We start from the raw sequence: 27,737 nt of genomic DNA, 5'->3' as shown, positions 1-27,737 counted from the left end.
ATTTAGAAATGGGTGACATGCTTCCTAACCACTCCCCAAGCACACGGCTGTCCAGTTTGTGTTGGGTGTGAGCCTTTCTACATCTGCCTGCGCTGCCCTCCACTACAAGGCAAGGTTAGAAAGAGCCAAAGGTCAGTTATGCACAACGGCTGAAAAAATGTTGATGCAGACAACCTTCTGTTCAACCCACCCTCAGCCCTCATGCACGCACACACAGACACATGCCTACTGATACTCTCTCTCTCTCGCACACACACTCGCACTTTTATTCCATTTTCAACCTTTTTGAATTCCTTCCCATGTATCTTACTGTTTGCCTGTCACTCCTCCCCCAAGCTCTATCAGTCTCTTTTTCTCCCTGACCTCATAATGGCTTCTCTTGGGCAGCAGCAGCTCCTGCTATTTCAAAGTTTAGCTGGCAGGATTAAGCGTGGTATGTGGAAAATGAACAGCCACTCGCAGGAGGACACATGAGCTGAATGCATAATAAACTGGAAGACCAGGAGAACAAAAACAAGAGAGCGCATGTTATCTGAACGAGCTGCAGAATCAACCACCAGCAACACCAGGCTCAAACAGGGACTAGGAAGGGGGAAAAAAAAGTTGAAGTTTTTTTTTAATTTTCTTCTCCTTAAGATGACAAAAACCCCTGCCTTTCTGCACTCTCCCGAGCAGATATTTTGCTGTGGAATGTTCTGGGAAAGCCAGATGCCTGCAGCCTGGAGGCGGGAGGGTAGTATTGTTAGCACAGTTAGCACAGAGTAATAAAGTGCGTCCGTAGCTTTTGATGTTAAGCTCTGTTAGTAATTTGATAGAGTGAGGTTCCCGAACAAACTGAGAGGAAAAATAAGTTCTTGGGTCCTCAAAATGAAGACCCATTATTGTAACTAGACACATCTATTATTTGATTGAACAAAATACTAAATAAAAGCCTTGGGTACTACAAACACCTCTGCTTTTAAGGATACAGATAAGTATCGTTGATCAATATTATTGTGAAAGTAAAACAAGTAACTATCTTTTGTTGTTTTTGACCCACATGGTTTTATTTAAATGAGAAAAAAATAGCTCAATAACTCTAGTGATAACAGAAAAATAATTCTGGGCTGAAGCCAAACTACACTGAGCCTGTTTTTAAAAATGCACCTCATCTGCAGAAAACTACCGATTTTCATTCATTACATAACAAGGTGAATGGGATTCTTCATACTTAAATACGTTTATCCTGTGGTTACAATAATATATGCTGATATCCTTATTATTGGAATGTAGAGCTTTTCACACTGACTTACAGTTCAACACAGTCTTTGTTCAGCTGCCTCTTTCAGTTCACGTACTCATGAACAGGAAGGCATTCATTATGAAGGACTGCATCTGTTTGGCCAAAAACAGAAACACACAGCAGTTCCAAGTCCTAAAGCCAATAGGTAAGGCTGTTGGCAGTCTCTCAGTTTCGCAATCCTGAGCTGGTGCATTGTACAATATTTTGAATAAACCTTGTTATGAGGGCATATTCTAACAGGCTCCTAAACATGCTTGTTCGGAGTCCTGGGACACTTTCTGCCCCTTCTGCGATTAGCTGCACTGGAGGAAATTAGGAGAGTAGCATGGAACCCCACCACATGTGTGACCTCTCTGGCACTGGTCTGGGTTTTCAGACGTTGCAGGAACTGGAGTGATATTGTGTTGCTGCTGGATTTAGCCTGCTGTCTGGTGCTTGGGGACCACTGGTGAAAGAGACAGCCCATCTGCTTTTGTCTCATTTTATCACCCAGCGATCAGCCTTAGAGACTTAGTGAAATGTTACACTTGGTTAGAGAGGAGATATTGCTCTGTCCTCCTCTTGATCCCACCCCTATGATTTTTATCGTGGGGACTGAGTGCTCTACATCCCACACTGCTGCCCATGCTTCTCCAGCCTGGCTGCAGATGCGCCGGATGACTGAACGGTTTCTGTGTACCGAGCTGAGGGTCCCCAAGGAATATTCGGTAGGCTTGCTTATGCGAGCTGTCACGAGAAAAGAAAAGAGAGAGAGAGTGAGAGCCAGAGAGAGAGACGGCGAGGGAGGGAAAAGAGACCAAACCAGCTCGGCTCCCTCGATTGGCTTGTATGAAAACACATGACTGCAAAGACGAGTCTCCTGCTTGGGGTGACTGCCCGAGTCGTAGACCAAACCACATTAAATAAAATAAATCCATTCCCGAGCCTGTTAAGGCAGCACTGGGGTGGGGGTAGTAAGCGGGTGGGGGCGTTGGGGGGGGGGGCTCACAACACATATATTCAGTGCCAGAGCCTGCTGGGGATTTCTGCACATTCTGTAAAGTAACAAAGGAAAGCAGCAGAGTACACTTTTCCATCCTCCTGCTTTCCTTGCATGACAAATAACGCTTTGTCCTGGTGCCTGGCCATTTAACAGGCAGGGGAAAAAATACTGCAGCTGTAGCCATTTAAGAGCTTATAGTTAAAAAAAGCCCTTTAATAAAACTTTCCTTTTCCAAAATATTTATTAATTAAGAGGACCTTTTGCCTACATCTTGAGCCATTCATAAGGTGACAGCTCGGAGAAGTACGAAGACTGTCATGTGGGTTTGGAAAAGCTGCTTCTCTGCAAATGCCGTCTTGATCCTTTTCCTGTTTTTCTTTCCATAGCTAGTGCTGTGCAAAAAAAACCCTGCATGGGTTATAAAATATTAAATGGATCAATAGCCTCGTTTTAGTTAGAAGCGGATAATTTGCCTTAGCGTTTAATTATGTGATTTTCATTTTTGGAAACATCTTTCGGTCGGAGCCACACTGCGTTTGTGTGAACGGGAGCCGACGCTGTTGCAGATTGTCTAGGGTCAGATCAATGTGCTCAAGCTGTCAGCCACATCTGTACACAAGCCTGCCTGGCACAGACCTGCCCTCCTTATGGGCTTCACTGGCCAAATACTCCAGAAGAGGCCATCAGATTCTCTCCCTCTCTTTATTTTTAATAAGCTTGCAGAGTTTTTACACCACTCCCAATTGTGCCATTATTTACTAACCTAAGTGACATACTGTAATTAGACAGTGCTTAACAAATGATTGAGGAAAAACGTAACAGTGACTTGATAAGTAGTCGGAGTGCTTTAATAGTGACATGATAATAACCTCCGAGACAGCTGCTGCTCCTGTAAGGGAGTGTATTTATATTCGAGGATCTGTGCCCTAGAGCAAATGGCATATCTTTCTTAATTATCATACTTTTTTTTGTCTGGAGGAGTTTCTTTGTTTGGGTGCGTGAAACGTACTTGCGAGGAAAATAAGCTGGCCGGATCAATCTACGAGAATTGCTTCACCACCACGGCCGTCTTGAGCTTTCTGCCTCAATAACTGCTACATTGGAGTCCGTGTCTTTTCTGTCTTAAAAGATTGTTTTGTTAAGGGTCAGTTGAGCTTTCTAGCACACAGGCAGACAAATGCTGTTGCTGTGCACCAGATGAGAGATGATAGCAGCAATAAAATACCATTTAAGAAGGTAAGAATTATCTGTCAGTTCAGATGAGGAAGTCAGTGATGCAGTCACACTCTGATTACAGAGAGATAATTGCACCAGATTCTCTTGTAAAACTTGTGAGCAGTTCCCAAGTGTTTCTTGTTCGTTGATTTGTGTTTGTTTAAACTCCTCGTCAGTTAGCCTTTGCATTATTCATTGTTGTGATTTATCCTTTGATTTGCTTCATCTCACAGCTTTTTTTTTCTCTGTTTGTTCATTTATTAGAAAAAAAAGTTGTGCTTCCTTGTTTCTTGAATAACCTGAGCTATTTGCTGTTGACTAAGATGCAATTCAGGTTATATCAGCTTTTGGGCGGGTGAGAGTATGACAGTGGGGTCTGACACTTCAGCGATCCTATACTTAAAAACTACAGTAATCGTGTTTTTCAGTTGTGCTGCTCTCACCACACTGTCATGTTAAAAACACTGTGGTTCATTTTAATTAACTATTGTAAAAAACTGAAGTATGTGGGTCATTGCTTTGCAGCAGTTCTGTTGCTGTCTACCTTGAAAACAAATATTTATATATAACAGAGAAGAAGACGACAGGAATCTTTGTTATAGCAGCAGGAAAATGTCATGAGAACAACATGTTGAGTTGTCAGTGTCATGACACTTTGATACTAATGTTTTTCTCCTAACAAGGTAGTGCTCTGTGTCTAAAAATCAACCTTACACATGTTTAAATGGAAAAAAACCTGCTACAGTGTAAAGTGGGCTGAGTTCCAGCTCTATGTTCAGTGCCGGGGGTGTGAAAGATGGCAGGGAATGGGGAAATAGTTAATCAATAACCACAAGGTCAGACTGACAGTGTTGGTTTGAGTGCACCCTGTTAGGAAGCAGCAGCTGAGGATTTGTAGAGCTTGTAAAGGCTTAAAGAAACACAGTGCAGCTATTTGTGAAGAAAATGCAGTTCTGCCTTTAGCAGGGAAGGGAGCCACCTGCTGGTGCCTGCTGTGTATTTCAACCCAGAACGTCTGGTACTGTGTACTGTGTAATGTCTGCATTATCTGTATCAACATTACAGAATACATTACAGAATACTAACATTGATAAATCACCTCTTAGAGGTACAGGTTTACCTCTAAGAGTTTTGAACTAGCCCAATTTAACAACTTATAGTATTTAGATTTTCATTCTTTCATTATGCATTATAATGCTTTTTTTTTTCAAAATAGGGTAGAATAATCCTTACATAAACAGAGAGAAACCTTGGTGTAGTTGAAGATGAATTTAAAAGGTTTTCTTGTGACGAGACAGGTTCAAGTGACACTGTAATTATCACACAGACCTTTACAGGCTGCGGGGCAGTGATTTTCAGATGTCTTTTAGACAAACAATTTCCTTTTGAAGTCAGAAATCTGTTTATACAGTTTAATATTGTTTTATTGTTGTGTTTATAACACATTTTTCCACCCTTAGTCCTGTTTTTCATTCCCCAAGTTGTGGAAGTGCACTCAGCCACTCTGCTTGTTCAGCCCCTTGGTTTCTAAGCTCTCAGCTGCAGACAGGCCTTGTGGAATGTGCTCCAAGTGACCAAGCCCTGATTTAAAAGCCTCTTCTGGCAGAGCTTCATATGGCGTATGTTTTTTTTCCCCTTTTTCCAAACAATGATGTGAAGGGGTTAACGAATCAATTCCATTTGTGGAAAATGCACCTCATGTTTTTTACGAGTGTTCTAATTTATGGTGAGGAATGTACTAGGGTGCCCTCTTGTGCTTCGAGTGTGGGGTTGAGGAGTTCCAATAGGCAGCATAAAAGCTCTTTAGCTGTCTAGTGGAGTAGATTTCTTTCCTCCTGTTTAATCCAGCAGGAGCCATAAGTGAGCATTATCAGTGTGATACAGAAGTCTCCAATGGCAGCGTGCGTGGGATTCTCACAGGCGCTCTGTTCTGGAATTTGTCACTGTGTGATGGTGATAAATACAGGGGTTGAGAGAAGGAGAGCGGACTCCAAGATTCCTACCTATTAATTCACCAGCTCGTCTGTTTTAAAGCTACAGGACACTATAAATTACTGCCCGACTACAGTGTGTGATATTTATTTGCTGTTGAATACGGCGATAAATCAGTATGGTGAAGCAAAATTGATAACCTTGGATGCAAGGCTTAATACTTTTGACATGTGATAATGGAGTTCCCTTGCATGGCAAGCAGCACCAATACCCTTTCATTTATTCTTAAAGATAAGATCTAAGGTGTCGGTGTCAGAAATAAAATTTGACTTTAATGCAAGTTGTCATAAAATTCTAATGTCTTGAGCCTCCCGTTTGTTATTCTTTGAGATGTACTACCATCCATAAGACAGAGTTCTCTTGCCACGACATAAGGATGTGAAATCTATAGCTTGTTCAGACACCTCACACAGATAATTGTTAACTGTGGATGACATAACCTTTGAGAAATGTAGACACAGTGTGCCTATTCGTTGTGCACTGTGCCAGTGATAACCAACCAGACACTCTATCCTGAAGTGTACTTAAAAGTAGCTGCAGCATTCTTTTTGCTGAGAGTGAGAAAGAAAAACATATTTTTATTGTTGAAACAAATGATTCTTTTTTTCATTCTGAGAAAAACACTGAAATAAATTCTCCTTAAGGCTGTGAAGCCCTTGTAGTGCAGTCAGGGTCTAGCAGAAGTGAACACCTATCATCACCTCAGCTGGCAGAGTCCTGTGTGCAGCTGCTTTGATAGGGACTGACTGGACTTGTTAAGGTGTCGTCAGGTGACCCTGGAATAGCCTAGTTTAAAGCATGAGCCTTTCCCGAGCCCTTGTCACCTGCAAAATGAACACATCTCAGCTCCAGCCCAACCCCCTCACACGCACACACAGATACACACACTTCAGGGTTTTGGAGGGACTGGCAGACCACCAGTGAGCTCCTCACTAACACTGCTTCTCTATCTTTGTCTTTCAGAGCACAGACCTTTTAATGGCTTCCAGGTAGAAACCAAGGAGAGACAATCAAAATGAACTCTATACCGTCTATGGACAGGCACATACAGCAGACCAACGACCGTCTGCTGTGCATAAAACAGGTAAGTTAGCTGGGCTATGTACATACTGTATGAACAAGCTGCGAAGAAATGCCCATTCTGTGCCAGTGCTGCCTCTCGTTTAGTAGGATACCAATCTTATTCTTTCACATAAATTTGATAGTTATGCAGCATAAACCTTTACAGACCTTCATATAGATTTATTTTTATATACTGCTAGAGTGGCGAAATTAGTACCACTGCAACTTCTCATCATCCTGGTACAAAAGCACCAGTGCTATTTCATAAAAGACTACCATTTAACTCCAAACAAACCTAAGCTGGAATCAGCTTGCATTTAGATGACATAATTAATCATGGCCACTTTTCATTATGGAAAGGCATTGAGTTTACTGTGAGCATATTAAGATCCTTATTTTCATATTTCTAGTCCTATCAAAATAAGTCGTCTTGCTTTAACATGCATGAGGCCGATGGAATTAATGCCAATTGTTTGATGCGTAACAGTTGCAGTGGCAGTATTAAAAAGCACATTTTGACTAGGGTTTTCTGAAATGGAAGACAGCCTTGTGGAACCGTCTGTTCTGGCTGTTCTTATTTTGTGGAAATTTAACACCTCAGCTAAAGAGAAAGTGCCTGCCCGAGCCTGCTTTCTTCCCGGAGATGGAAACTAAGTCATCCATTTCATCCAGCTAGGGGATCTCATTCTAACTTTTCTTCTGATTAAGACTTTCTAATTGAGAGGTGAGGAAATACTTTGGGGGAAAATAGCATTTTGCCCCCAGTTCGGTTTGGAGCTCATTCTTCCCTTGGTTGGGGCTTCAGCTCAGTACCGACGCCGGGTTGTAAAGTGGTAGGCGCTCGTAAATGTCACATTTCTTTGTCCGGCCTCAAGTTCAGAGAGCTTTCGCCATTGTGGAACCCCCTGCTCCAAGCCCTCCCGTCTCCTGGGACCTCTATAAATGGTAATCTGTCCACCTCTTTATCAGGCATTGCAGGATCCGGTTGCACAGCCGGTCAGTTCAGGGGGGCTTGCCCAGCACGTTCAATTCACATTTGCAAAGCACGCTTCTGAAACATACATGCACCCCTTCTCCATTTTTACTCACATATGAAGTTTTGGCAGAATTAAAGTGTTGCACAACCCTGGGCTGCTGCCTTGATATTTGTCTTTGATCATTGTTTGACAGTATTTGTTCCAAAGTGTCTTTATTTCTGTTTTGTGCAAGTACTGAAGGAGGGAGTGTGTTGTTTTTTAGAGATTTAGGGCTAGAGGATCGTTATCTTTGGCTTGTAGTTTAGAGCTGTTCAGGTTTAACCAAGGTTATTTCAAAACTAGTTTTATCTGCATAATAATTTGGAAGTTTAAACCATTGATTTTTTCCATGTCACGTTTTACCTCTTATGTTAGTCAGCCTTGTATACTCCAGGGATTTTTAAAGCTGTTAGCGTTGAGCAATATGTATAAGATATTATGCGATTAATTATGCAATACGATTATTTTTCCTTCCCTGGTGTGTGGGTGCTACTGGTTTTCTTATCAAATCTGTATTTACAGTAGTTGTTTTGTGTGGTAATGTTTTTTTCTTTGAGGGGAATATTCAAAACAGTAAAACAACAAAGAATGAATCACAAATGTTTTAGTAACCTTTTAGCTTGTCAAATATTTGAAAAGTGACTAGCATTAACATCCAAGCATAATCAGGTACAGATGATCAGATTGGTGCTTCGTGTCAGCTACTTCCACTACATGGAAGTGCTTTTAAGATCAAGAACACAAGGCACTTCTTTACAACAAGGGTTGTGAGGGTATGAAACCAGCTATCTTGATGAAGCGGACACCTTACCTAACCACCACATGGGCTGTATGGGCCCTGGGGTTCACAAAAATATTCATCTGAAACCCATTTCTGTGTGGAAAAAAAAAACGATATATATATCTTAACGGGACATTACACAGTATCTGACCATTTGAACAAAACACTGCAACTTGTTCAGTATTCGCAGTATTTTGGGGTGGACTGTTGGCCTACCAGTAATTATCAAGGGACACATTTTTAACTTGATCAGGTAAACACTTTTTTCTACCAGGTAAGCAAAGGAGGGCTTTCTTCATTACAGTTCACTATAATCTGGCTTTGAAGTCAAGCTGCATGTGAGGCTAATACTACTGCTTTGCTTTCGTCTGCTCTGAACAAGCATGCCTCTCGGGAGCTGTATTTAGTCATTCCTGTAGCACATGTAGTCATCTGACATTAATTTAGGAAGCTTCCCTGGGGCTATTCCTGAGAATAGTCCTCCGCCAGACAGAGGTGATGCTGGACAAGAGCAGGAGATGGCGATCAGATGGAAAAATATTTTATTGTAGCTCAACACTGAAAATTATTTCTCGCATGGAGTCAATTTAAATATTCTAATAACTAACGGCAAAACCGAAGCCATGGATTGCAAACCTCAACAAGCTGCAATGTAGAGAAACCAGCGAGTTGCAGTTTTACTTTTTCCCCTTATGGGGCTAGTTCACGGCCGCAGGTCATTTAGAAATGGGGTGCAATTTTGCAGTGATTGCTCGGTCCTGATCAGTTGGGAAACGCAGTAGAAAATGAGGGCGATCCAGGGCTCACCACATCACATGGACACAACCAAGTCCTAGATTGTAAAAATGACATGACATGCACAGATATGGCTAAAATGTGGATAATAGGTAAACATGCTAATTGAGCCAAATTCATTGTAATGCACTGGCTTGATGGAATAAAAAAGTTGGTAATTTAATTTAAATCTAAAACAAGTTGACACTGCACTGATCAAGGCAGCCCTATGTGATTTTGGAAACTCAATATATTAAATAGCATTTATATTGTGCCAATTAGACCACCAGTGAGCTCTTTCAACATTACTCTGTTCTCTTCCAAGTACAGTAACATGGTTTTCAAGAGAGATCAGAACAATTAACTTACTATCCTCTCCCCTTGACAGAGTAGAATCTTCCCGCAATTAAAATAATTAAGGAGATATTGTCAAGCCAATCCAGCGGTTGGGCTTAATTAAAAATAAAAATAAATGTTTTTCTTATAGAAATTTTGCATCTTAAGAAATATAATTGCCATGCAAAAGGAGTATAAAACAAAAAAAATGAGAAATGCATTTTTTTTGTCCTCCGGAGTAGTGGCTCTTATTCCTAAATATAATGAGCATGATATTTACAGCACAAGGATAAGGGTACTAATTTCTCACTATACTGCCATTTTTAAAATTCAGTGACTAGCATTATTGTATCTAGCAGTTTCTCAAAACACTTAACAATGAAACAGGATAACAGTCCTCAAGTCTATCAAATAAGTTTTGGCTCTTAACTCTCTGCAGGGTTTTTGCTTTGAAGAAGGTCCTCTAAAGACCATCTGTAATTTGCAGCTTTTGTCAAGATGTGCTTGTACATCTCCAGTCCTGTGGCTCCAATGGCAGGGTCGTTTTTTTCCAGAAGAATGATAGGTTCCAGACACTCCCTGTGCCTGTGCTCCTGGTTAAATCGGATTGGCGGGGTTTGGTCAGGGAGCCGGGAACGTCTGGGATCTGGCAAGCTTCTCTTGCACGGCGTGCTGCGAGACTGGCAGAGTGATAACACAGAGCTGTCCCTGCGCAAGAGAGAGTAGCACAACCAGTCTCTGTGGTGCTTATCCCCACATTTCCCCAAAGGCTGATTGCTTAGCTACATGGTTCCTAATTTTGAAATGTACAAAAACTACATGAAAAGGCTGCCGTCGAAGAAACCTTCATTGCACCAAATGTCTGGTCTTGACCAAGGTTTATCCTGTAGAATGGTATGACTGCCCTTAGGACCATCAGATTAAGTTTATCTAAATTTATCAAAGATTAGGAGACCATGTCTCCTGTCGTCTGCCCTCCAAAGACTGTATTGATTATATACAGCATTGGAACCTTGTGTTACATATGACAGTAAGGAGATCTCTGCTATACACATTAGAGGAATAAACATCACAATAAACATTATGCGGGATTCCCATTTCTTACCCACAGAAGCAAGCATCTAGAGTTAATATACCTCTAAGGCTGTGAAGTTCATTTATTTAACGCCTGTGAAGGTTTTATTGAAACTTTGAAAAGGAATGGGCAGAGAAACAGTCGCTGATTTTGAAATAAAAGCAGATACGTTTTTTGGTTTTGTTTCAAAACTTGCGAGTGCTCGTCCTGTGGCTGTAGCTGACTCAACAAAAGAGCATGCATAAGGTGAATCCAGGCATAAGGGGATCTTGAAGGTCACTGATGTAATTGTCTGATAGAAAGTTACACAGAACAGCCAGACTGCTCATAAAGCAAGTGCCCTTCAGCTGTTCTGAAGGGGTCCTTACAAGAATGTAGAGCTGCGGAAGAGGCTTAATAAAACAGTGTTTCTACTATATTAAACCGTGGGACCATATTAGAAGTCACTTTTGGCTGAATGTAAAATACATTACAGTTATGGCACGGACAATTTTTCAGTTGCAGTCGCAATAACTGGGAGAAAGTGGAGGTTGGGTGAGGGCTTGGTTTCCATTCATGATACAACACACAGTTTTAGTACACACTGGTATAAAGACCATTTCCATTGGCTGTTTTTTTTATCCTTTTTGTTTATTTGATCCACTAGTTACTCAAGGCCTCTGCTGGGAGGATAGATTTTTTTTTTAAAGAAAAAAATGTTTCCCAGTCACTAAATGAGGTACCTTATCTGTAAAAGAAGCTATACCTGCTGTCGAAAGAGTAATTTAAGCAACATTTGAATTGTGTAATAAACCACATGATTTCTCTGACATGGCTGTTTGAAATTCAGCAGTGCGCTCTTGTGTTATTTCCCAGTAACGGTGCTCCTGTCCCTTCGCTTTGCACAGGTGGCCCATAGCTTTTCAGAAGCAGGTTGTTGTGTAAATGGGTAGGAATTAGCATTAAAAGAGAACCCTGTTCTCCAATAAAATATCATTTTTGCCGTTAAATTTCTGACTACGGCTTTTAATCCCGTTTTTCTTCTTTGGGGGATGTGTGTGTGTTTTTCCAGCACTTACAAAATCCAGCAAATTTCCAAACGGCGGCGACCGAGCTCCTGGACTGGTGTGGCGATCCACGGGCCTTCCAGCGCCCCTTCGAGCAGAGCCTGATGGGCTGTCTGACGGTAAGCCGGCTCCGCCTCCGAGCTTAGGAACCCAGCTAAGGAATTGTAAAGAACTGTTTTTGTTTTTCTTTAATGTACAAGTATAAAGCAACAGTGGTTATTTTGTAGCCTTAATTACCCTTTTGCTGTATGTTTCGGAAGCATGATAAATTTGTCCCTTTTTAAAAAGTAAAATGTACTTCTAGCTGGTTTCATTTATTGTTTTACACCTACTGCAAGGTACTTTAAGATGCTACTTTTAAAGTTGTTATATAAAATAAATTTATTATTATTATTATTATTATTATTATTATTATTATTATTATTAATACGGGAGACCACAAACAGGATTCCAGTGACTATTCACCAGTTTTAGCTGTTTACCACTGATTAAGGAAGTGTGCCCTGCCCTTTTCAGTACGATGAACGTGGGCGTGTTTCTCTCAAGATCTCTTTATGTAAGAACAGGCTGCGGCAGAACCACAAGCTATTGGCTAGGTCCTGTTAAAGACAGCAGGACACACGAGGGCAGAGGTTAACAGCGACACAGAGAAAACGAAGGGAGTGAGCAGTAAGCACACAGTCACTCAGACCACAAAGTAATCAATGCAGTTTAAAGCTCTAAAGCTTTTAATTCCTTGGTTAAAAACCATGCAGTTTTAACTGTGCTGTTGCATTAAGCCCACAGTGGTGCTAGATCTTTTAATTAAATAAGTGCCATAAAAAATATAAAATATATTAAGCATTTAAAAAATGAACAGCTGTATGACTTCAGACGTTTCCAAGCCTAAAAAGAGTATCTCTGATTGGCATCTGTCATTCATACGCAAAGATTCAGTCACACAGTGTGAGGAGGCAGAGCAGGAAGAGGCTTGCAGAGGGCAGGCTGATTGATTGGTCTGTCTGTGTAACTAAAGAAAAAAAACTGCTCTGGATTACAGGAACCCTGCACATTAAAGTGCCATGATCATTTCTTAGCTTTCTGGGCCACCCTGATCTATCAATTTCTTTATTGCTCTATGTGTAAGATATCTAGACCATGCCAGGTTTTATACTCTCTTGTCCAACATCCTTCTGTTTCAAACTTTTAAAGCTACAGGCCTGGAGAGCAGATTTCATAGTTGTTGCCAAGTACGGAAATCCAGGTTTGAATGTTTCCAGCTCAGAGTGCTGTCTGCTGTCCTGTGTCCTAGAATTACCTCACGTTTCCCAGCACAGGGTTGACTGATATTTTGTTTTATTAATAAGAAACCAAAAAGTGCCACCCTCCAGTAGTTAATGAAGTATTATGTAAAAGATTAAAGGCATCAGAAGATTAGAGGTTTGGCTGACAGAGCTGGACATGTCGGGCACTAGTTGTCCTAAGGCTGTTGATTTTCATTTGTGGCTAGCAGGAATGCACCCTGCTTGTCCTCTTTTAGCTTGAGATTCTCATGTAAGGAAGTGAAATTTTTCATCAGAATTTTTGATAAGAAAAGCAGCAGTACCTCATTACCCAGTAAACCTGACAACATTCAGTAACTGTCAAATGTTTGTTTGTTTTAAAATAAAATAGGCAGTCCTGAACTACTTTATTTTAGCGTGAGCACTCAAACCATGGTTATGTTTCATGTACATGTGTCAACAATTCTTTCATGTATTTCTGTGAAAATATGTTTCAAAAATTACTTGGAAATAGAAATTTTAATTTAAACATCTCAGAAGTTCACAGTGTATTTGTATGCTGGAAGTAGAGAACTTTGGCAGTGAAGAGGTATATGGGCCTGTCACTTGCCTTAGAGTAATAAAAGAGTCAAGGCACTTTTAACAGACTTTATGTCGGCCACGACTCCTGACAATCTGAGTTAGATTCTCACCTCCTGCCTGAAAACAGCACATCAACCCAGAGAATTTTGGTACAGTCAGCCATTGATAGTCTTTCAGTGTTATGGACAACCATTTTCAATGTGACAAAAAACATGCCTTTCTGAGTCCTTAATGTTAATAATCAATCATGTAGAAACACAAAAGAAATATGAACTGAAGACATATTCCAAAACTTTTGGACAATAGCACCTACTGTGATGGGTGTACTGCAGAATATTTATAATTCCAGGCTATTATATATGAAATAAAGCAAATTGTTATTTTTTGACAGAGCTGTTTTGTACCAGGAGGTCAGTCTATGTTTTAGATGTAATTTCTGCTTATTATTTCCTCCAGTGAAATTCCAAGCTATCCTAAGATGCACACTGCTCAGCCCATCCTATAAGCTGGCCTGTGCTGCAACTTCTCACGGTGTCATACAGTAAATCCTAAAGTCAAGTGTTTGGTCTATGTCACTGTTTTAGACAGTTAAGTGGTTGCATGAGGTACTATACTTTTTTGATTCTTTGTGCTAGCCTTAGGCCAGGAAATATTTGCTGTGGATATTTTTTTTTCTTTAATAAGTTATTATCCCCTTTTCTTCCTGTGCCTTTTCATTTAAAATTAATTTTCCCAATTTTCTGTTGCGGTTCTTCCCTACCACCCAAAACAAACTGTGCATTGTTACAGTATGCTAGTCAGGTAATGTACCGTATACTGTAATCAAAACTGCAGTGTCTGTGTCAGTTTGTCATGTTTGTTCTTCTGAGGTAAGTGGCTCTCTGGGGGGCAGGATCTAAAATACTCAGATTATACAAGTAAAATGGGAATTATTTTCCTGCCTGCTGGTCTAACACAAAGACTGATTTGAATTCAGTGAGATTGTGTTTTTTTACAACTAAACATTTACCTTGTCTACTAAAGCCAGTTTACTCAATTACATCTGCAAACTGCTCATTATATTCTAAATTGTTTTTATTGAAAGGGATCAAAAATTGATTTTTCAAAACCTAATGCAGTGTTTTGGGTGTGCATGTAATATTTATTTTTCTGTATAATTTTTTTTTTACTTTAACCATCTGCAAAATGCTTATTAAGCAGGTATTAGCCGTCAAGTAGGAATGTAATTAATACCCAGTGGATGAATGCTCGTCTGATAGACCGCTATCCTTACACCTGGCAAGAATTGTCCTTGTACCCACAATATAGAAATTCAAGTTGGTGGGAGTTTTGTAATTTGGCCCTTCATATAGCAGAAATCATATCAGTTGCAAAAACACAAATCTGCAATAAAACATTCTCAGATAGTATTTCTCACTCCGGCTACAATTTAGGTTTTGTTTCTTACTAAATATTATTTGCCTAAAATAAAATTGTCTAGAAATTTAATCTGACAGCATGATTAGGAAAAAAAAAAGCTTTTTTCTTTTTTGCCCTCTCTGAAAGCAAAAATGTTTTTGAACGTGTCAATAAGAATGCATAGTCTTTAATGTCAGAATTTTTTTAATTAATAAATTATAGGACATCTTTGTTAACCTTCCTCCCTCTAATCTATATAAATTATCCTTAACCGGAAATAAAAGATATACTGAGCATCAAAAGAAAGATCACGTGCAGTGGCATAAATTCACAAAATATAATCAGGCATAAATAGAGTGATAGGTTGCATAAATATAGTGCATACATAGGGTAATAGGTTTCTGTTGCTGATGATAAGTATATGCATTTTTAATAACATGGATGTTTATTTTTAAAATGAGGTACACACTAATTATGCATGCCTCGTTTTCAGCAGGCGTATTTCTGGGCAGTTTGTCAAGGGATGTGGCAGGCCTAAGACAAAAATTGGTAACTTTTGAGCAGAAAGCAGATATAGTGGAAAGGCTTAAAGAACAAACCTACAATAAAAGGCCCTGATTTCTGGTAAGGGCTGCAGTAGCTCTGAGCCTGTCCTGGAAGAACAGGGTGCAGAGGGAGAATCTACCCTGGACAGGACACACTGCCTCACACACACAGAAGCAATTTAGAGATACCAGTTAACCTAACAAGTCTTTGGAGGTGAGAGGAAGCTAGCATTTGGAGAGACCCTATGCAAACATGCAATCATATAGCAACGTTTGGCATTGCAATACTTAAAATAAATCGGAAAACCATTCTGGAGTGTTTTTAAGAAATTTTAAAAACCCAGGCATTTTTCTAACCTCAGCGCCTTTGCTCATACAATTTCACAGAAAGCCCTTTCTAATGTAGATCTTATAATATAAAGGTCTTTATAATATGCAAAGTTAAGCAAGTGATTAGTGTGCAGTGGGATAGAACAGTTAAACAGCTTAATTGATGCATGGTCTGGAATAATAAAATATAGTCTAGGAGTAACAAAAGTCAGTTTCGCACTACAAAGCTAACTTCCAGACTTCCCATGGGAGCAGGTTTTAAACTGGAAAGGCCTAACACTAAGCCAGGGGCACTGAAAATAATTCTGCACAGCTGCTTCCTGCTCTGGGGCCAGCCATGAAATAAACACAGCCCAGAAGGGATTCCTGGGATAACACTGGCTCTCTGGGGTGAAGGTGCTCCGTGTGGGGTTCCTTGGGATCCCGCAGGTGTTGACTGTGCGCTCTTGTCCAGGTCGTCAGCCGAGTTGCTGCCCAGCAAGGCTTTGACTTGGATCTGGGATACCGGCTCCTGGCTGTGTGCGCCGCAAACCGGGACAAATTCACTCCAAAATCGGCAGGTAAGTCCATGCCTTCTGTCCGTTATACTGTGTTGGACCGCATCCAGTGTGAAGTAAAGTTCTCCTTCCGACTCGAGATAATTTTACCAACCACATTACAAGAGTGATTAATGGGGCTCTTTAACCTACATGTATCTCTGCTGTAACCTCGGATGTAAATCAACATAACTTAAGTTGATACATCTTATCAAATCTCACTGAATGTTCCTGCTATTGTATGGCATGCTTTTCTCTCTTATGTCTGATTAATTATGGACATTTAGTTGTATTCTCACTTTGCAGCGAGGTTCTCATGGAGAATATTAGATGTATTGAATATTAATTTACATTGGCTTCCCATTGTAGTTTTTTATTAAGATTTCAGCATCTCCAGTTTTTATTCCTTCCTATGAAAGATAATGTAATGTACTTCGTGAGCGAGTCATCTCAAGGTTTCAGGCAAATTTACTGGAACATGAAAGTAATGTCATATTACGCGATGAGAAGGAGACTGTGATTCATTGGTTGCTGGTTGAAAGTACAGTCTTGATTTCCATGCTGTGAAAAAAGAAACGTAACCAGTTTGTTGATGTTTTGCATTTTCTATTGGTGAATGTAGGTAGCTGCCAAAACAAAGTCTGATTGTAGAATACATTGATTTTACTGTTAGCTGAATGCTCTGCGTTGATGCTTTTAATTACAGCTTTGGTTTAAATAGTTTTAAAAACCATGAAAAGGGTTTTTTATGTTTTTTTCTATTTCTTAAAAAAAGGTATGTTTAACACTTGAAAAAGTTAAAACCAGTAGATGTTTTGGAAAATGTTTTAGGGGAAAGCAGTTCATCAGGAACACTTAGCATGCTGCATGTGCAACTGCTGAATTCTGCCTTAGGCCTGGCTAGTCTGAAGGAGAAATGTGGACACATCTAGCTAGCTTGTCATTTTTGAAGTACACTGCTGTTGCTTGTTCTGCTTACGCTCTGAACTATGAAAAAAAAACGATCTAGCGTCAAGGCTTCTCTAGGAAATCAAATTTGTTTTTCAGAATGTATTTATTGGTGGTTTTGGAGGTGTTTTGCTTGTCACTCTGAGATTGTAGATGAATGTCTCACACATGGTCTCAACAGGAATGACATAATGCATTTGAGAAGAATCCATAGCAAGTTTTTATTCTGCCACAAATGCATTTAAGCCTGAATGGTGCACCAGAAATAGTTAGAAATATCTTCTGAAATGTCCTTTATCTTGTACATTTGTCAATGTAAAGTAGATGGGAAAGATGATAGATGACTTTTTCTGGCTTGAAACTTTTTTTATAAAGTAAAGGTAAAAGGATGGCTGAAAGCTCTGCTGATAACTATGGCAACTGTGGGACAGTCGAAACCCTCAAATCCATAAACTGTGGTTCACCGTTGTCCCTGTACTACTGCCTCAACGGGGAATCTCTGTTTGATAATTACTTTTGCTCAGATTCTAGGGAGTACAGAAAAAGTACCTGAATATGTTTTGTGACAAGTGTTGTTTTTCTAAGATGTTTTTGGAAGTGTTGCAGAGCTATTAAGGATATTTTGGGGAATGTGTTCCAGCCCAGTCAGGGTTTGTAAGGTATCAAGATGACAGCGAGAGATAAATGCATGAATTCCCCTGGGAGACAACAGTAAAATCGAAACAGCACTGTTTTCTTGTCCTTGTTTTTAACCTTTCCCTCCCTGTTGGCAGTTCATAGCTTTGTTAGCAGGTAAACCTTCAATCTGCTTCCACTTTATGTGCTAAAATCACAATCCTAAGTGTTGGATTGCCTACCCATTAAAATCATGTCAAGTGACACTCTGTACACATTTCGGAAGCCATCGTGTTCCGAGGAACCCCTTTGCAATCCAAAAGGAAACAAATGCTTCTCCTGCATCTTAAATTACCACGGAGTGAGAGTTAAAGGATTTGCAATGAACAATTGTGATCCATGCCCTGGTTTACCACCACACTGCATTCTTCGTACCTTTGTCACAAGGGCATTCAGGGGCCAGACAGGGAGACGGCCAGAGCAGAGCATACTGAGAGCCTTGTCAGAAAGATGGCTCTTAAAAACCACTCATCGAGGCCTCAGGGCAAGGTTGTATTGAAAATTCACCCAGCCGTTGCTGAGAAACTGCAGTAAGCAAATCACATGATGGCCAGGATGGCGACAATGGGTCGGACATCTGATATCAGAGACAGGGACTTAGTGTCTGTGATACAGTGGGTCTGTTGGAAAAGATTCAGTACCTTCCAGCTAATAGATCTATACTGGAATACATTTGCTGCTAGATTAGTTAGGTAGAGTTGGGGGGGGGGGGGGTAAATTAAATATTATTTCCATACTATCTCAAGAATAATTTATTTAGCTTTCCTGTTGTCCATCCTGATTTGTTTCTATGATAGGGAGAAAATGATGTGTTAAGGACATCAGGGGGGTCATGAGGCTGGAAACTGAGTTTTTCTCATTGAATTGATGTTTTTTAACTGTGGCTTGAAGCACAAAAAGGAGCTTCTTTTTTTTTGCTCTTGCTGCATTTTCCTTCTGCTTTTCTGTTTTTCCGAAGCTTTGTACTTAGCCTACCGCTTGTAATTTTAAAACTTAAATATATTTGCTCTTGATATAATGAGACCAAGGAATTTACAAGCAAAAGATTATGTAAAACGTGCAATAGATTATTAAATCATTTAGATGTATGACTTACCCAATGTATTAGAACTTTTGCTGTTTACTGTTGTAAATAGTGTTTGTGGACCAGTAGGTGGTGATCTTTCCTCTGGACCAGTATTTCCAGCCTAGTGCCCCATTATGGTGACTGGGAACACTGTGCTGGAGAAGTTGTTGTCTTCCAAATTAGATGGTAAACCAAGGTCCTGGGTGCTTGGTCATAAAAACCTGGGGCAAGCCTGATGATGGAGCATGGATGGGGATGATGATTATTCTAATATTCTTATAATTAGAATTGGTCACATGTCTTGTAAAAAAAGGTTCCCTAGTTTCTTATTCTTTTAAATTAGAGTTCTGCGAGAGTTCCATTAGCCATCTGTCATAAACACAGCTAGAGGACAAAAAAAAAACTAAAAAACAATGAATGTCCTATAGCAAAAGTAAAGGTGTGAGCAAGGCAGGGAGAAGCACAGTAACAGATGCATTCAAGTAGGAAAAACTAACCAGAACTTCTTTACCCAAACTTTGCATTCACCTTCTTTTATTTGAATGTGTAAATCAGAGCTTGCAGTCACACACCCTTTCAATGCCAGAAACATTTTTTGATCGCCTGCACACACAAGGAGAGTGATGCAGAGACTCGGCAGTCTTCATACAATGCAGGTGCTAATTTGAATGTAGTAGGCAAACTTATTTGAATTCCACATATAATTGCCCAAACTTTATGTGGCATGGCCTTTAAACATAACAATAGTCTGCTTTATAAATGAATAATTGTAACCTGTAATTAAATTGTTATTTAAACCATGTCTTTACAGAGATAGAATGTTGCTTCTGCAGGATTTATCATTTTTAAGAGATTTCTTATAGCTGCCAACAGCTGTATCACCCTGTGCCTCACAACTGGCAGCCTACTGAAGCTCAGCAGGTGTGAGCCTGGCCAGTACCTGGATGGGAGACCTCCTGGGAAAGCTAAGGTTGCTGCTGGAAGACGTGTTAGTGGGGCCAGGAGGGGGTGCTCACCCTGCGGTCTAGGTGGTCCTAATGCCCCAGTATAGTGATGGGGGACACTATACTGTAAAAATGTATGTATAACTGAGGTCCTGAGAACAATTCCAGGGAGTTTCTTGGTGTCCTGGCCAAATTTCCCACTGGCCTTTAACATTCATTGGCTCCTAAAAATCCCCATCAATGAACTGGCTTCATCATTCTGTTCTCTTCCCCGCTGATAGCTGATGTGTGGTGAGTGTACTGGTGCATTTTGACTGCTGTCACATCATCCAGGTGAGACTGCACATTGGTGGTGTAGAGTCTCTGAGTGGAGTGGCTTTGAGTGGAGTGTCCAGAAAGGCACTATATAAGTGAAAGTAATTATTATTGATTATTATTATTCTATAACATGTTTGGTAAGCCAGTGTTACATTTGACTCATTATTAAACACTAACTTAAATACCTGTTCTTCAGCCAGCTGCACACTGTCTAAAAGCAATATTACACGCTCATTGACACACTGGTCCTGACAAGCTGTGACTGTGAATGTTGTGATTGCTGGTGAATGTCATGGGCCTGTCCACAATATGAGCACTTGTCTGTGCTATTGGGCTGTTTCAGGACATAATTACTAACAGTAAGCGGCTGAGGTTTGCAATGTGAAATGAATTTAGCAGGCATGAGCTTTCTGTCATGTTTATGGTCTTTAGCCCTCTGGTTAGAGGAAGAGCTGTGACTCAAAAACATGAAGACACTGCCATGGTTTAAAATTTTGCATTTTGCTAAGGAAAGAGCCCATTATGTAAGTGGATTTGCTTGGATTAGAGTACACAGAGTGCTTCATGTTTATCCCAAAGAAAAATATTTTCTAACCTTTTTAAATTCAGAGTTTTGTTGGGGTTTTAAACACAAGCTGCATAAAGTACAGATTAGAATGGTACAGTATATGCAATTAAAAAGAGCCATTTAATTAGGATTTAGGAGGCAAAATAAGAAGACAAAGCTTTATTTTGGATGTGCTCCAGTTCATGGTTCTTGGAGTTTTTGGTTTTCCATGAAACTGGAATTTCCTGTTATTTTTTTCAGAAATCCCATTTTGCAAACATTTCAGTGTCAAAACCCTGCTGTTGGGTAAACCAGTCCTCCGCTGCTCCCAAACTCCGTTCAAAAGAAAGTTCTGAAAATGAGCAAGAACTCTTCATATTGATTCTAGTGTCACACTCATTATTTTCAGATAAGTTTGGCTCATTGATAGAATTCATTTTTATTAACTGAATCAATTCCACAATATAGTGCTGCTGGCCTGTCAAGCCAAATAAGATTGAAAGGTGTATAATAAATGTATCGTTTGCTTATAAGACCAAGATTTTGTTAATTTTCTGTTTCCATTCCCTGCTCAGCATCATTTGATAGATGGTAGAGGAACATTGTCCTGTAAAACTTGCAATTGTTTTACATCAATGTTCTTAATGTGATGAAAGCAGAAGCCTCTGCAGTTTCTCTTGATCTGGTGTTAACAGAAAATGCACAGCCGCCCACTGGTGAGTGAGTGCTAATGAACACGTGCTGTTTTCCTCACCTGCCAAAGACAGCGACAATAGTAGGTCACTGTCAGCATAAACAAAGTGTTATTCATGGTAGTGAGCACGAGCAGTAACTTGCTTTAAAATGAGGTTTCGGCCTTTGAAAGCTTCACAGTGTAGTCTTCTACTGACACATTGAAAAGATTATTAAAAACTAACACTGATAAAAACAGGGACAGAAACTGGGTCAGAGCTAGCCTGACCAAGCTTTAATGACTCAACACTGCTGTGGCTCGTTCTGTGGCCTGGAATAGGACTGTGTCATATTTTCTATGTGGCATTAAGGAAGAGGCGTGCATCCTTTTCCCCTGTTTTTCTGGGCAAGAAAGGCCAGCATTCTTTTCAGACATTCTTTTGAAAACATGAACTGCTGATTCTGACCCCTTGCACGTGGAGAAAAAGGAAATTCAGACACAAAGTTTGAATGAACAAATGAGTTGACTATATTTTGAAGAAACAACTTTTTTTTTTTCCTGTGAGAGAGAAAGATGGGTGTTTCTCTCCCCCTAAAACAAAAAAAAATGGATGAGCCCCACACATTTGCAAGCACACAGGGTAACTCTGCTGGGGGAGGGATGTGGGAAAATGGCCATTGCAGGGATGGTGTCTGGGGGTGGGGCGGTTGGGCCCAGGGAGGGAAGTAGCTGTCTGTGACCTTCCTGTGAAAAGGATTAGCCTGATCTATTAATCTGTGATTACTGGGGCTATCCATCCACTGCGCAGGGTCAAACACAGCATCGCCATCTCAGCTGCTCTTCAACCTGCTATTCCGATTAAAATTACTCAGCCTCTATCCTGACCAGGGTTTTGACAAATAGAGTTTGAGTAAAGTCTCGTTGGAAATGACTGCACACACCTTGGCCGGCATACACACCGGCAAAATATAACACAGTTGATTTAGGAAAGCGCCTGATCACGTTTCTCCCCATGCTGTTCAGAATGGCACATTCCAAATTGCTCTTGCTTGAATAGGCGCAAGGAATGTCTTAAGTTTCAGGGAAAAGCAGAGAAGGCAATTTAGGAGAACAGTAATGCGCACCAGAGGGCTAAACTTTTTTTTGCCTCCTTTTGTATCTTTTTGGTTATAATACAGAAATTGGAAAAAGGAATTTGGTGTGTCATAATATCTCATTAGTTTTCACTAAATGTGCCAAAAATGTAAACACACTGATGTATTTGCTTGAGAATTTCAGTGTTTAAATTGTACCCAAGCTAACCTTAGGTTCTGGACAAAGCATGAAGTTCTCTTTACTCTTTGTGGGGGCAACGGTTTAATCCAAACAAAATGTGAACAGAGCATTTGAATTGTCTTAACTAAAACAAGCTATGTGGCATAGATCAGGCTAAATCGACACGAGTATGTTCTCAGTGTTTGTCTTGCAGGCTTAATACTGATTTAGTTTTCTAACATCTTAACCTGTTTCTCTGTTAGAACATTATAATTTGAATGGAATGAATTGTTTTCCAGTAGTGTGGCAGATTTCCGGTTTTGAAGTCCATCTTGTACCTTTTTGTCAGCTGCTGTATGTACAGGTCTTGCTGCACAAAAATTTGCATTAAAAAAACTCTTTCCTGAAATGATTTCCAGAGAGAACAGTGATAGCTGTTAGACATCCTCATCTTACTGACTTTAGATATTTTGACAGTTTGGAGGTGTGTCTAAGCTGAAATAGAATTGCTTGGTTTCAGACCAGTCATAGCATGAAACTCAAAAGCTAGTTACTACAAGAATTTTAATGATGCTTTGTTTCACTCAGAGGCTTAGTCTAGACTGCATAACAAAAGAACACTCAACTCAAATCTTCCAGAAGCTGCAAAAGCATGTATGTTTATAGGGTTGTGAAAGGTTTGTTGCCTTTCAAGTGAATGTGAATGCAGTTCCATTTTCATTTTTCTTGTTAGAAAGGACAAGTATGGTTTCTTTTAGTGCCGCAAATCCTCAGTCAGAGCCATCTGAAGTCTTTCATTTCATTCTTGTCTTCTGACCCAGCACAGTGGCCAATTACTAGTGACTAATTGTCAGTGATAAGGAAGACTGCTGATCTTGCAGCCAGCCCATTGACAGCTGTGACAACATCCTTGTCGGCACATTGGTGTTAATAAACCTCCAAGCCACAGGGAGACAAAGGAAAGAAGAAAACAGAACTGAGCAGCACACCAGCTTAAAGCCTCACACCCACCATACTGATATTTCATATCTGAAACGCCTGTGTCTTAATGAACTGTCCTCACTGCACATGCTGTACATCAGCTCACAAAGATTTCAAGTTCTAAGCTCACCACACAGGTACAGGTCTTGCGTTATTGTTTATGATAACACCAAAATTAGATGTTTTCAGAGTTAGAATCAGGACAATAATGTGAAAGGAGTCCAACCTACTTAAAATATGCATAGAAATGTCACTACCAATTTAATTTTTTTAGTGTATGTTTCAATGAGCAGCCATTGCTACAACTTTCTATGTTATTAGTAATATATACATTTCGCTTAGAGCAGAATGCTACATTATTTATTGGGATACTTGCACAATAGTAAAATAGTGATTTTGGAGATTTGAAGTGAGCAGGCAAGCAAACTGTCAGGTGGAATTGTTGATGAAGTGAGGAAGACAGAGTATTGATTTTTTAAAAAAAAACTCTGTAGTGTTATAAACATCTTGAGCTCACTAGCTGTGTCCCACTGGTTATGATTCTTTTGCGCCTCTGGACGTCATTGTTTTATGTACGGTTCCTCTCTCGAAGGTGAGTATCAGCAAGGCTTACGACTGTCAGCTCCTGAAAGAACAAATGCTTAAATATGTGTGTTCACGTATTATATGCTGTAATTTGTAATTAGTAAGATTCTGAAGAAAATGTATATAAGGTTAATGTTATAATATCATATATATATATAATGTTCCTTGTCAGACATTTCTAAAACCCTGTATAAAATGTAGAACAGGAGTTCTGGATTGCATGCAAGAGCTGCTCTGAGACCCATGCAGGTCCAGTGACAGGTGTTGCAGTGCCCAGGTGGGTTCATCCTCAGCTATTTTAAAGTCTCTCAGACAAGATGACACCCAGTCCCTTAATGTTCCCGTTTCATGTTTGTGATCCTGGGGTCTGATCTAAAAGAGCATCTTCTTTAATTGCAATACCAATAGACCTATCCCTCAGTTTCTGATTATCAGTTTTATGAATTTTCTCTATAATGAAGTGTGCATTTTCATTCCTGATCCTTTATAAAGCCTTCCTTTATAGCCGTAGTCAGGAGACACCGTACTAATAGCGTGACCTCCCACAACACAGTTCTTTAGTGCCTCTGCGTTCTTACAATTGTTACACATTTATCTGGTCTGTTTATCTTAATGACTGTACTATGGTAAATACACTAATTATCATATACAAGCAATGGTGTTCTCAAATTTCATTTGTCAATCAAGGAATAGGTATACTACAGTAGGTTTTAATTAAAAGATTTCAGATTATGTAGTTTGGTAAAAAATGCTTTTGATTTTACGCCTTGTAGATCATCTGTGATAAACTAATGCATGACAAATAAACCTGTAGGAGCAGGTTTAAAACTGGCTGTTCTTTAGGTCTAGTGCCAGCAGGTTAATATCTTGATTTAGGAATAAATGAGGAAGCACTCTCAATAACTGTACAATTTGTACAGTCTATCTTTCATCGTAGGTGATTGAAAGCATTTTTTAAATTAAGTTGTTCTGCATTTGGTTTAAATTTCGTTGTCGTGGTCCACATTTGTGAATGTCATTTGGATTAAAAGTGATCTTCGACTGCAGGGGGAGTTGGCAAAGTGCAAGCTGAGGAGTGACAAGCCTCACCTCCTGCAGGAATGTAAAGAATGAACTTACTTTGCATAGGAATGCTGTTGGCAGCCTGTAAATCAGCAAACAGTTCATTTGTACAGTCCTGTGTCTCCCAGTGTAAAAGCAAGCAAATTGTCTGTGTCAACCATGACAGATAACTTCCAATGTGGGCTGTAATTCACATGTCATGTACACCGTCTATAGGCACTGACAGGAGGACGCATACACAGGCAACGCAAGGTAGGATTTCCTCCAGACTTCCACATTTGTTTTGGCTAAGCACAGCCTGACAAGCTGTTTACAACTTTCTCTCCTGTCATTGTTTTGTTTTTCTTATTTTAATTTTTTTTAGAAAAAAAGATGTTCTAATTTCTTGATAGTGCTGACACTATTATTTTGACAGCAGGTGTTTTTCCTATGTCATGGACTTCTGTTTATTGACAAAATTACTTTAGGTTATATGCTACCGTATAATTGTATGTTTTCTAAGGGAAACGTCTGTGAAAATATAATACGAAATATAATGATTTAGATAAAATGATGGTTATTTTAAACCAGTGAATTTTTAGCAGTACAATATAGACGACTCTCAGATGTGTGAATTCTAATTTAACACAGTGCTGGCCAGCGGAGGATAGGCTCCCCCTTTCGAGCCTTGGTTCCTCTCAAGGTTTCTTCCTACTTTTAGTCCAGGGAGATTTTCCTTGCCACTGTCACCTTAGCCTTGCTGGCTGTGGGTTTAGGCCCAGAAATCTGTAAAGCTGCTTTGTGCCAATGTCCATTGTAAAAAGCACTATACAAATAAAACATTATAATAAGCATTAAAAACATTATGTACCAATAAGTGCAAATCAACTTTTGTATCAGACTATTCAGAGCAGTATGGATATGTATGCATGCATTAAAATAAATGAGTAAACTGAATACATTATAAATGGCAAAACGAATTGTTGATGTTGCTCTTTAAAAGATCACATCTTATTAATCTAGTGAAATAGTAAATGGATCTTTCACTTTTATTTTAATCTGGAACTGACTTTTTAAATAAAAGCAAACGGAATCTGCTATTGTGACTCAGCTGAGCTTACTTCTCCCACACTCATGGCAGCTCAGCTGGGATGAAGGCTTCGCTCACACACTGCTCTGAGTCACACTTCCTTCCACAGTGTGGGCTCATGAGTGCCCAGCAAGCCACAGGTACCCCTACAACATTCCTGCCGGCCTCCAGTCTGCAGCAGCCCGGACTCGCCCCCGCAGTGCACTCTGAATAAACGCCTTTACTGGCTAAGACATGAACCACTGTGGATCCTCACCTGTCTGTTGTCTTCGTAAACAAAATGTTTCTGAAGTTCATATACAATGTTTAATATTCACAGAAATATAAGCCCATTGTCAGTGAGTGACCTGTTTTGGAATATTAATTCTTTTTTTTTAAGAAGGCATTTGTCATGCTGGATTGTGGTGTCCAAAATTAGCTATACATATGTGTATTGGATCACATCCGCCGTGGTCAGAGACTAGAGGTTTCGATGATGTGAACAGCAGCAGCCAGACTGACCCCTCCTTCATTGTTACTTCAAAGATTTGTTTGAAAAACACCACACTAACACTTGAAGGCCGTTAACTTGCTGTTCCCACAGCAGCAGGCTGCCTCCCTTTTTGATACTTGCCTGCAGTCTTTTCACACTCTCAGCCACTTTAAAATTGTTAGTTTCTCTTTGTAGTACAGTAATGCTACTCTATTGGCTTCTTTAATCTCCAGTAGTGCTGATATCCTTACCTAATTATAGTGTACCTGCCAGCAGAATCAAGCATTTTTATTTTTTTTAAGCATCTTTCAGTTCTTTTAACCCCTTGTTCACTTTGTCATTCTTATCTTGTATTTCTGGTGGGAATGTTTCAAGTACGGGATTATTTCTTAGAGAAATATATATAGAAAGGCATAAGTGACCAGTTTTGGAAAAACAGCACAGTGAGCGCAACTGTGTCCTTTCACTTCTTGAAGATTTGGTCATTGGTTTTAGACGCAGCTGTGGTTTTTAAAATGGAGACCGAGGTTTTATTTAGAGTATTGTGAGAGAGGAAGTGGCATCAACCACAGCGAGCAGTCAGGAAAACACGCTCTCTGTCAGTCAGACATAATATTACTAGAGCCTCTCTCTGTTTGTCATGTAAACCGGATACCCTCAGTGTTTTCTCTAGCAAAAGGGAATGACGTTTTAACTGTGCACTGATATTAGATTAACTGAAGATTTCCCAACCCTTTCCAAAATCAATTTTAGAGCTTTTTGTGACTCTCCAAGACAAGTCTTCTTGGCATAAGAATCTAAGAATCGGTACAAACAAGACGGGGCCTTTAGGCTCATCTATACTCTTTGGTTGCCAGTTGATCTGAGAAACTCATCCCACTGTTTTGTGAAAAAAGACATTTTATTAGCTTTGGAACACATGGCTGCGT

The 27,737-nt window shown here is 39.9% G+C and overlaps 1 protein-coding gene across 10 annotated transcripts in view; it reads left to right on the top strand.

The window, feature by feature from the left end:
• Positions 1-27,737, top strand: part of zmiz1a (zinc finger, MIZ-type containing 1a) — a 157,890-nt gene that overhangs the window by 90,075 nt on the left and 40,078 nt on the right. For 9 of the 10 annotated variants that reach the window (XM_088915930.1, XM_088915939.1, XM_088915934.1 and 6 more), the window contains 3 exons: positions 6,435-6,555; positions 11,567-11,680; positions 16,133-16,238. In XM_088915930.1, coding sequence (XP_088772056.1) covers positions 6,487-6,555; positions 11,567-11,680; positions 16,133-16,238 — 289 coding nt within the window. In that variant the 5' untranslated portion in view covers positions 6,435-6,486. Of the gene's footprint in view, positions 1-6,434; positions 6,556-11,566; positions 11,681-16,132; positions 16,239-25,458; positions 25,520-27,737 lie in introns of those variants that run through there. The other variant, XM_088915938.1, reaches the window with a different exon arrangement.

This window comes from Atractosteus spatula, chromosome 5 (assembly GCF_055471065.1).
Source record: "Atractosteus spatula isolate fAtrSpa1 chromosome 5, fAtrSpa1.hap1, whole genome shotgun sequence".
NCBI classification, from domain to species: Eukaryota; Metazoa; Chordata; class Actinopteri; order Semionotiformes; family Lepisosteidae; genus Atractosteus; species Atractosteus spatula.
Note: the sequence above shows the minus strand (reverse complement) of the source record. Positions and strands in the feature narration are given on the sequence as shown.